Source organism: Empidonax traillii, unplaced genomic scaffold (assembly GCF_003031625.1).
Source record: "Empidonax traillii isolate 1590-97213 ecotype Southwest subspecies unplaced genomic scaffold, ASM303162v1 scaffold423:size1405600, whole genome shotgun sequence".
NCBI lineage: Eukaryota > Metazoa > Chordata > Aves > Passeriformes > Tyrannidae > Empidonax > Empidonax traillii.
Window position 1 is genome coordinate 844,426 of NW_020955616.1, and position 11,723 is coordinate 856,148.

The window sequence follows — 11,723 nt, forward strand, 5'->3', positions numbered from 1 at the left end:
GTTTCATACTTAAACCTTCTGTTACAAAACATAAAAAAATAGTGAGCAATAACCAGGCTCTTTACATGAAGAAAACGATGAGCTGTGTCTGGCTGCAATTAACATGTAGCAACCTAATCTTAAAGGATATTTATATGGCATAATGCTCTGGGTATTCCTTCCAGACCTACCCAGGCTCGCATGGATTTCTGTCTGATAGCAGCCACACGGCTCCCAATTCCCATCCTACATCAGGTAAGCACATACAGTCCAAGCACTTAGGGGTCTTAATCTGCATCTCTGTGAAAAATTCAAACCCCTATGTTCAACCTAAGCACCATTATATGCATAGATGATTTAAAAAATGGTGAAATTGGTGCACATCCCATCTATTCCCACTAGTGGTCTGCAGAAGAATGCCCCTGCCCACGCTGGAATGCATATTCCCTACCATCAGAAAAAAAGAAAAAAAAAAGACATACATTTCTTGAGTGGAGAAACATGTGCTGAGGTTGAGATGAAAAGGACCTGGAGATCCAGATTTCCTCTCCATATCCTTCCCCCAGGAGCAATGTGTGTTCAACTAAGCGTGCATAAGGTTCACCCGTTCCCATACTGCGCAACAGTACAGAAATAAAGCTAAGATGTGGCCAAGATGCAGCCACAGCACAGCTGGGTTAGGGATAACACTCAAAGGAAATTAAAAAATAATTAAATCAAAGGGAGGTGAGGAAGGCCGGCATACCTTTAAAAAGAGCTGAGACACACCAATATTCTTTCCACATTTCACTCGCCCATATTGGAAAGGTAGCGTGACATTAGAAATGTCTTCTACTGCTAGAGAGACATCCTCCTCTATCCTACCTCCTCCGCTGATCAGAGAGGAAATAGAAAATAATCAGATGAGTCACCACTGGAAATCTGCACGGCTGGATTGCATCTAGCCCATCAATGCACCAGACACAGGAAACCAAATTACTGCCAGCCTCATCTGCTCATCTGCTGGGATGCTGGAAACTGCTGTTCCAGCCTCACGCTTTATTACCATGACCAGTCAATACAGTTTTTGCAAGAGACTTGCCTGCACACAAAGACCAAATCCTGTTGCTGAAATGTGCATGTTAAGTATTTTGTGTTCTGACAAAATTCACCGTTATACTGAGAACCAGACATGATTTAATAGCATTATCCTTCTCAACTGCGGTATATCCAAATATGTTTACAAAAACATTCACCTTTTTATTATAATTTTCAATTATAATAAAAGACAGTTTTCACAAGGAAAGATCAAAGATTCCACTGGAAAATGGGATGATATAAGATTTTAGTTGCCACAATAAAAAGAATAAACACTAATTTTAGAAGTTCTTAGCTGGGGAGGTAAGAAAGGGAAGAAAACAAAAAAGGAACCATAAGCATGCATATACTAGCATTTTTCAGTCAGGTCTAACAATAGGTTTCCATGTCCCATGGTAGGTAAAGTAGATGAGATACTGATTTTACAAATGCGTTAGTGAAAAAAATCAAATAAATGTAATAACACATTCAGAAATTTAGAACAAGAACAGTCTCCAACTGTATTCCCCTAATGTTTTAAATTACTAAATGCAAAACAAATGCAAAAGAAAACCCCAGATTTATAAAGCCCGCATGTTCTACTAAATTTCATAATTTAAATACTCACAAGGTAAGAAATTCACTCGTGTAAGAAGGAGCAAGTAGTTATTTACAAATAACCTTAGGTGCACATTTGTCCTCGTCCCTTTCCAAGCTCCTCTTCTCCGTCATTTCTCCACAGCACACAGCTCCCAGCCCTATCCAATGACACCTAACATGCAGACCTTCCTGGAGTCTGAGATTACTTTGCAAGACCTACCCCAACGTCAGAGAGGACTTTTGGATTTTATCAGACACATGAAAGTTAGGTCATTAGTGAGCAAACCAGTCTGTGCATTTTAATGGAGATCTGTCTTTGAAAAAATTCATGCACACATAAGACTCGTAGCTGTGAAGCAATACCCTCCTGAATAAGCATTAAGTTGATGTTTATTATATCAGAGATGGTTTTTTCCCTCCACAGCATCAGGCAAATGTCTGTGAAAGATATCCATCTGTACCTAGAGCTCATGCCTTCATCCTCATTCCATTTCCATTCAGTCCAAATAAAATCAACTCCATGCAACCTTTTTATTGAATGCTGAGAACTCACAATGAGGATGTCTATCTGACATTATCTATCTATCTATATTTTATTTTTATACATATATATATACATACACACATACACAAAGGAGAAACCCTTCTAGTTACTTAAGATAGTGTCATTTTGTTACACCCTCAACCTCTTATATTTGCAAAAGAACCTGCAACCAAATGTTCGGCTCATTTTCACTCAGGAAAATGAGTGAAATGTTTTCAGGTGCATCAAAAAAAGGTACATTTTGTCAGTGGCATTGTTTAGGCAAAGGAAGTGTGGTGACACAAGGAAGAAAAAAGGTTTTTCCTAGAGCAAAAATGCAGTAATGCCTTTGTCCCTTGTTTTACCTAACATTAAATAGTTTCCAAAGAAGCATTTCAAGGCAGTGCAACAGGTGTTGCAACAAAACCCTTCCAACCCTGTAGTGTCAAACCTGGACCTTCATTTTTCTTCCTCTTCTCCACAGCCACTTTGACATATGGCTTCACAGAATCAAAGGACTGTTAATGTTGGAAAAGACACTTAAGATCATCAAGTCAACATTCTGCTTCCTTCAATGTTAACCAGCTAATGACAGAAAGAGGATACTTACGTCATAGTTTTGGAGGCATCAGCAACTAACACAGTACTATCATGACTGACCCAGGCTAGGAAGTTACCACTCGCAAAAACTGACACTGTGCACCCATCATCTGCCACTTCCAGTACCCTGAAATTATGACATAGCTGCACAAAAGGCATTTTGGAGCCCAATGGCATACTGGCTGGTTTTTTCATCCATTGCCTTAATGTAAACAGAAAACATCCTGCACTTGCTTCTGTTCTTTATCACATCTTGTGGTTTTTTTTTGTTTGTTTGTTTGGTGGTTTTTTTGTGTTTGTTTTTTTGTTTGTTTGTTTGTTTGTTTGTTGTTGTTTTTTTTTAGCTGACACAGTCAGCTTCACAAGCTAGATTTTTCAAATTTCTTCCTGAAGGAAAAAATAAATAAATAAATAACAAATAGTAGGGTCAATAAAGTAATTCCATTTAGAATTTACAAATAACACTGGAGATTAGATCTGGGATTGGATTGCCCCCAGTCTGAGGGCCAGGCATACCAATACCTCTGAAGGATCATCTCCCAATCAACCCAGCTCCAGTGAGACACAAGGACTGCTTCTGTCATAGCAGAAGTCAGTGTGTAAGAATATAAAATACTTTAAAATGCTTTTGCTCAGAAACTCCTAGCAGAGTTTCTATTTAAAACAGCTCCAACTGTATTTAAGCCTTATGAAATTCATCCTGAAGAAGTTATTTATGGCTAGAAGCCAGTCTCCTTAATCCAGGTGTCTATCTTATACCTCAACCCTGGGCACCTAGCAAACAGATCCCGAGTCATGTAAGGAAGAGAGCCGGACAATGAGCAGAAGCAGGCCACTCAAGAAGCCTCCAGGGAAAGGGATGGCTTGTCTAAGTTTAGGTATCTGCCTCTCTTCATCCCACTAACTCAGCTGCAACCCAGCAGCGAGCTGCCACCAAAAGGCTGTCTCCACTAAAAGCACCTCTTCCCTGGCATGAGGCGTCTTGCCTCCCAGGAGCCAGCTGAGTACCAAATACCACAAAACAGGCTGATTTTCCATCATCAGATGAACCCCCTGAGCCAAATCACCAGTGGGTCAGGCACACCACTGCCACTGCAAAAGGAGGCAGGAGACGCACAGGCGAAGCACAAGAGTTTCAATGACACCTTCCTGGGATACTATCTCAGCACTAATACAAAACCACATTGTTGTGGGATCTACCGTAGGAGGACAGCTTGGCCCAAACAACAGATTTCACTGTCTGTGCTAGCTGAACTGATCCCAACTCAGCTAACTCCTTTAAAGCTGTGTTACATTACAATGACTGACTTTTTTGGCCAATGCAGTGATAACTATTTCCCTAAGTTAGTATATTATGTTTCTTTTCTAATAGTAATGACTGAGAGCTGAATCACATCCAGAAACAAAACTTAGAACTTTCACATGAGCTGGTACCAAAAAAATGTGCCAACATTTGCACAACGTGTGCCAGCGCTGGCAAAAAATATAAAGCAAGTCTTATAATCTTCATGCCCTTCTAAGATAATCCCAGATGTTTTGTACTATGAACGGAAAACACTGTTGAAATTAGATTTCTCTATTCAGTATAACACAAATGAAAGCTTTAGAGCTAAGTATCCAATCAGAAGCTGGCACAATGTGAGTCAGATCCATACACATTTCTTTGCATTGTAAAAATAAAAATTAAACATTATTCATAAAAGCTAAATATACAACTTTGTGCAGCAGCTCAAAACATGGAGAACCATAAAACCTATTTTAAAGTAGCTTATTCACTACATTCCTTTAAAGTTAGATTTTCACTTGGATTGACAGTATTCAGATACATGAAATATAGCAAAACCCAAAACACACCCCCTAAGGTAATTCGGATAATAAGTGAAGTGTGTCAAGCACACCTTAGACCAGCAGACTCATTTCTAGTACACTGGGTCTGAGAGCACATGCTGTTTTTCATTAAACTGCTGTAGTTGGAAAGTCCATTTAAAAAATGATAGTAAAGTTATATTAGTCTTGTTAAGCAAAAAAGGTTGGGGTTTGTTTTGTTTTTTCAAAAATGTCCTGCAGGAGTGGATAAAGGAACTTGAAAGTGGAGGAGTGGTAGGTACAAGAAACAGCTGGAATCTATCTGGTTCTTACAACACAATAAAGCTCAAGTGTTTTCCAAAGCTCAGCAAGGTCACCATCTAATGTACTACACACAAGTGCTCATTAAAAACTTAAAAATTTGGACCAAAAAAAAAGTGCCTGACAAAGGAAAGGTGCTAAAAGTGAGCTCTTAGTAATGGGGCAGGTGTGGGGGCCCAGAGCAAAATATGCTAAATGTGGAAATCAGTATCATCTCACCTTCTCCAAAAATTATGGGCAGAAAAAAAAAATGCATGACCTCAGAAAACTGCAGAAAGGATCAGGACACAGTTCAAAAACCAACCAAACAAAAAAGACAGGAGAAAAAGAACAAAAGTAACTGCAGAACTAACTGTAGTTGGTAACCACAAAATACATAACAGAACAACACTAGAGTCTGGTCAGAATTGTCTGTAGATCCCCATAAGCTGCAATGCATTTTCCCAGTATAGAAAACATACCCGTTTCTATAGTCAACAAGTTAAGTCTTCCTCTTAAAGTGCCTACAGATGCTGCTTTCATGCAAAGTTTTAAAACAACACTCAAAAGTACAAAGAGAAACTGTCCATAAAGGAAACTACACTGTGAACTCAGCTCAGAGCTATGCATGCCCATTGCATACTGCTTGAAGACAGACTTTTGATTCACCCTAAGAATTTCCAAATATAGACTTGAAAATATATAAACCCACCTTGCAGAAATCAGGAAATAGACTTTACTCTCAAGCAAAAATTAGTCCCATTTTTCTCTCACATTACAGATACCTTTCCTGAGGCCTGGAAGCAAGGGGACAATAAAATAACAGAGAATAATGTTCAGCCAGATCAAACAGTATTACTGTCACCCTGTCCCTCTAAAACATTGCTGCTAGCCCTATTATATGACATTTTACCACAGCACTTTCATAGTCTGCAGGCAGTGGAGAGAACATTATTTCCAGGATTTAAATTCACACAGTATTTACTTAGCAGAATGTGTATTTATGTATCGATTCATATTTATTTATATATTAATTGGATACGCTTAGATTTATTCCATGCAACACTCACTGCCAAGACTCTACACATAATAATGAAATATTGACGCAGCCACCTAAAGGAGGATTAAATACATCCCTTATGTAGATGTGAGCCAGGGCTTCGGCAGCTGTACTACAAGTTCTCCAGAAACCAGCCCACCCAGGTTTTATGACTTGACAGAATTACCCAGTATTAAACATAGTTTAAGACAACAAAACATATAGATTTTCCCTTTTCATTCACACATCTTTCATTCTGACACTATTCAGGGCATTGACTGGCTCTCTACGCATTATCCAAGAATACATTACGCAGAACTGAGGAAAACATTTTCATAATGATTAGTTAAACTTTTGAATAAAGGTACCTATGAGAAGAGGATTTGAACAGTAAGATTAGTCCTCTGTCTCTACAGTTATTCCTCCAATCTGCCATACCAGACTGTATGCATTAGATTCATGCTTGGGGGGAAAACAAAACAAAATAATCACTGAGGTAAGATCTCTATGCAAATACAGGGAAAACATCACGGCTAGACCTCTTGCTGTATTTGCAGAAGCCATAAAAATATACAGCAGAAATGCAGACTTCAAACAGCTTCAACAAACAGAAACATTTGGTGACCACATGTCAGACCATTCATTGGATTTGATGGCTGTACTGTTGGTTCAAACTAAAAGATTTCACCAAGTTGCCTTGGTTCTCAAGTTTTACTTCAAGCAGACTTCTTCTACCAAGTTACTCTGCAAATCTGCTTTTTCTATCTTCTAAGCAGGTGTGTGTGTCAGGAGGAGGGAGGAGGGATATGCATATGTACAAAAATTTGGGTTTTCCTGGAAAGAAAGAAAAAAAACAAAAGCCTCCAAATAATCTTGCAACATTCAAAATGTAACAGATACATTTAAATTACAAGGAAGATAGTTTTGGACTTTGAAAAGCACACTGCAATGCAATAATGCATGCAGTTGTCTGCATACACAACAGCATTCAGAAAAATTAGGCTTTTTCAGTACCTATTTAATGGTCATGACAGACAGGAGCAGTAGGGGTATCTTTAGTTGCTGTCCACACAAGCTGTGCTTTCTTCCTCTAATGCTGCCTCTTGAAAATTATAAAAACCTTATCTTTCTACAGAAATCCTAATGTTGAAACACCTCTCCCCATCAATGCTGGGTAGTGTTAGCACTAGGAAGGAGTTCTGTTCCTCTGCAGTGTCTCTGCGTGAGGAGCAATCCAGGGACTACTGATTCTGAGTCTGAGACTGATGCTCTTGACAATGGTGTCTCATGAAATTAGTAGCTCTCAGAACATCTGACTTTAAGAACTTTATATGATTTATTAGGGAAATAAATTCAGCTCACAAGAAGAGCTGTAAAAGTTTGCAAGGGTTACCTGGCCCAACACCTATTTTTCACTTCAGTGGATTTTCTTTCCTATGGCTCTGCTGCTTCACTCCAACAATTCATTCAGGCACACGCTCGCTGGCCACCCTCCCTCAAACTGGATCTGTACATTTGAGTACTTCAGGGGGAAAAAAAAAATTCAAGCGTTATTTGCCTCAGGGCACTCTAACTAAAGATTTACAGACTTTGTGGGTCAGGTTTCAAGTTGCTTTAGCAAACAATTTCAAACCATAGACATTTACCTGAAGATTGGGGTTCATTTAAGACACAGAACAGGAATCAAAAGCTCAGATGTTTTACAGGAAAACAGCACACATTTCTTTCCTTTAGAACTCTTTAGGGGCATCACTCTTAAAATGGTGAAATGTGTTTTGGGGGAGAGGAACTATGTCTCCCCTTCATTCACAAGGGTGAACTTCATGGAGAACTGCAGAGAGGGAGAGGCAGACTGCCCTCCCACATCTTGAGGCAGGAAAACAGAGTCGGCAGTCTGGGATATTTAATAGCTGGGGGAAGAATGCTTTGGTTTGGAGGAACAGCTTTTGGCTTGCTTAAGTTATAATATGGAACAGAACACAGTAAAACAATTTTAACTCAGCTATTTCTAGGTTTGGCAAACAGCTCCACCTTTTATAGAATCATAGAAAATCCTGAGCTGGAAGGGACCCACAAGGATCATTGAGTCCAACTCCTGTCCCTGTACAAGACACCTCAAGAATCACACCATGTGCCTGAGAGCATTGTCTAAATACTTCTTGAACTTTGACCAGCTTGGTGCTGTGACCACTTCCCTGGGAAGCCTGTTCCAGTGCCCAATCACCCTCTGGGTGAAGATATTTCTAATGTCTAATTGAAACCTCCCCTGACACAATTTCAGGCCATTCCCTCAGGTCCCATCACTGGTCACCTGAGAGAAGAGCTCAGTGCCAGCCCCTCTTCTTCCCCTCATTAGGAAGTTGTAGACTTTGATGAGGTCTCTACTCTTTCTTCTTTTTTGAGAAGCTATTTCTAAGTTGTGGTGTACCAGTGTTTTATTCTGGTCTCAGCATGCACCATCTGCCCAGCTGAGGTGCCAAGTGAAGGCTTGCCTGCATGTGAATTTGACCAGCACCAGTTGCTCCAGGCAGAGCTCAGAAGGCTCCAAAGTCTCAGATGCAGAGGCCCAACCTCACTAACCATTGCTGAATTCTGGATAAAGGACATGTGAGAAGAGCTTGAGTTTTGCACAGAAAATGACTATTCCTTCCCCAAACTAAGTAGGTGACCTTAATAGACAGGCCTCCCCAAGTGACTCCAGGAGAGTAATTCAGGCAAGCAACATCATCTCCCCTCCCAAATCACAAAACACGAGAGGTTGGGGACTACGTTTGAAGAGGTCTCTGCACTGTGAAAACTACAGGCCTGCCTTGTCTGCATTATCATAAACTATGCCTCAACATGAATCTGAATTAAGGAACGACGTCTTTCATTAACCATCACCACATATTAGATACAATTTTTTGTTTTTATTACTCTTAATCAAGCTGTTGGGCTTTTTGGTTTCGATTGTTTGAGGGTTTGGTTTTGGTGGGGGAGAGGGAGTTTTTTGTTTGTTTGGGGTTTGTGGGGATTTTTTTTTCTTTGTTTTTTCTTTTTTTTTTTTTTTTTGGTTGGTTGGCTGGTTTGGGGTTTGGGGGGGGGTGGGGGGTGTCAGTTTTTGTAGCGTAAGACTAGCATCTCAACTAGGAACAAATGTTTCAGCTCCCACCAGTCAGTGGTTGCCTTACAGCATGGAGAATTCAGCTGGGAACAGGCAGAAGAGGGACCTGATCAGGATACAATTTTCTCTTACAAAGAGCTTCAAGAACATATGGGGTGAAAATTTTTGCTGTTTTGGGGTGGGTTTTTTACTGCCCCTGAGATCTAATACAGTTGCTCATTCCCATTGCAAAAAGCCCTCAGCTTCACAGTCTTCAGAGTTTTTTTCAAGTCTCAGAGTCCAAAAAGTTCTGTATTGAAATACAGAAATATGTTCACACAGATTTCATTAGTGAAGGGAAAGAGTAACAGTTTACAAAGAGATTTTGGCTTGTTCTTTTAAACATATAGTAGCTAGTGTCTGTATGCTTTCATCTTCCTCTAATGTTAGGGAGAAGCTGGCACACAAAACTTTACCAAAACATCAGAACTTCAAGTTCATAAATATTTGGAAATCTGCCTCATCTTCAAAACTAATTGTTTAATCATTAGGACTCACCAAGTTCCACTCTCTATCACGTTTACACCACTTCGTTTCACCAAGACTCACAAAACCTTGGGACACATCTCATTATCCTGAAAACATCATTACTCTTCTCATACAACAACGGAAATGGTTAGTCTTGGCTTTTTAACCCATCTGGATGTAAAGAATAGAGAAACACAACGGTACTTCTGAAATGCAAACCTCATTTCATAGGGAAATAAATATTTACATTTTCCTTTAACTTTATAGAATCCCTAACATCCTGTTTATCAATACTTTCAGGTTTTCAAGTTACTCCCTTTACAATAAAATGTTTCTCCAAATTTAAAAGTTCCTTTAAAATGAGAACAGCTTTCACATATCAAAGGATAGCCACACAGATTAGATGGGGAAGGCAGGAAGCTGAGCATTTGTTGGTTTCTTCTACACAAACAGCACAATCCACACTCACATTGCTTTGCTAGTGCTCCCACGTGCTACTGGCAGGCAAGGAGGGGACCTTTTGTAGAATTGGTACAACCATAAATTTCATATGAAATTTAATAATAATTAAAACAAATCCCCAAACCCTTAAAATAGGATTTTCAAAGACAACATCACATCACCTTAATGAAACTAATTAAAGTAACCTTTGCCAGTTTACAAAAAGCAATGCAAGAAAGGTGTACATGAGAGAGGAATGTTTTAATTACCTAAACTCACAGCTAACTCTTATAAAATTGACACATAGGGAAGCCAGGACTGCTTTAATTACGTACATTCACAAATCACACTTGAGAAGGTCATTTGTGATACCCTTGCCTTTGGTGCTCTCAGTTTCAAATTCTCAATAGATTTTAAGCACTAGATGTCATTGTTTTACAGAGGAAACAAGCCTGGACTCAGGTCTTGACAAGCTTATAAAGATGAGAGATAAAAAGTAACAAACATTCTTTTTTGAATATTTACGCCTTCGAAAGTTACTGGGATAGCGCTTCTGACAACAGAAGTTTCACCTCAGTTAACAGGCACATAGAAATAAGCTTAATAGGTTAAAATACATATAAACCAGCACTTAAAAGCTTCTCTTTAAAAGCACACCACGACTCTAAGTAAGGCCATTCACTATTCCTATCATTTCTCTGCTTCCACGCCATGAGCCTCGCTGGCTCAGCCGCACACTGCCTGACCATACCCACACAGGGGTACACCTAGGAACAACCTCTCTCCTCAGGCATTAGCACGTACCGGACCGGTGTGACTCGGTGTAACGATACAGAAACACACATATTTACATCAAGTGCTGTGCGCAGTCAGACATTCATGTTTAAAAATAGGAGAGAAGAAAATGAGTGTTAATTTCAGGTTGCTCTCTGTCCTGAACTCTTTCGTGACAGGAAGGAGCGCCTTTAATTCAGACTGTCTCGGAGCAAGCGCTATAGAAGTAATTTACAAGATGGCAAGAAATTATAAGCCTTAATGACAGGAGGACAGCCAAGCCAGCCTTTAATTTCGATTCAGAGGAGGGGGCGGTGGCGATGCTGCACAGACAGATCTCTGCAAGCTGCCACGATACCTTCTAAAAATAGCAGCCCACAGCTGCTGACAAAGAAGCAAAGTTTGGGGCCGCGTCCCCGGAGCTGCTGCCCGACGGCGGGGCAGCGCCGCGGGAGCGGGGGGCGCGGCGGGACCCCGGCCTCGGGGAGGGGGCACGGCAGGGGACCGGGGTGACGAGGCGCTGGCACGCACAGCAGGACCGAGAGCCGCCTCACCTCTACCCATCGCTGGGCTTCGGCGAACGCCACCTGGCAGTCGCACTCCGCGTCCTCTCTCCCCTCCATGTCCAGCAGTGAGCGAGCGGGGGCGGCCGGTCCTCACGGGGCGGGGGCGCGGGGAGCAGCCGCTGTCATTCGGCTGCCTCCTTTTTAACGCTCCCCGCGCCGTCTCCTCCCCCTCCGCCTCCTCCCCGCGGAACTCCCCCTCTCGGGAGGCAGCTCGCTGGCGCTCCGCGGCCGCAGGAATCCGAGGGAGCCGCGGGCTGTAGCGCAGCGCCGGGCCCCCCGGGCGGCCGGGAGGGGCCGCACCCCCCGCGGCACAGGCGGCGGCGGCTCCCTCCCGCCGGGACGCGGCGCCCCTCGCCCTCACGGCCGGTGGAGGCCGCCCCCGGCGGCTTCCGCCCCGGCGCATACCAGGAATAGCTGGGGACAATCGCA

At 41.7% G+C, this 11,723-nt stretch overlaps 1 protein-coding gene across 11 annotated transcripts in view; it reads right to left on the minus strand.

Moving 5' to 3' along the window:
- Window positions 1–11,483, minus strand: part of LMO7 (LIM domain 7) — a 131,218-nt gene extending 119,735 nt beyond the window's left edge. For 4 of the 11 annotated variants that reach the window (XM_027894307.1, XM_027894304.1, XM_027894302.1 and 1 more), the window contains exon 1: window positions 11,283–11,481. In XM_027894307.1, the coding sequence (XP_027750108.1) occupies window positions 11,283–11,351 (69 nt within the window). In that variant the 5' untranslated portion in view covers window positions 11,352–11,481. Of the gene's footprint in view, window positions 1–11,282 lie in introns of all 11 variants that reach the window. The other 7 variants (XM_027894306.1, XM_027894305.1, XM_027894311.1 and 4 more) reach the window with 5 other exon arrangements.
- Between the last annotated feature and the right edge of the window lie 240 nt (window positions 11,484–11,723).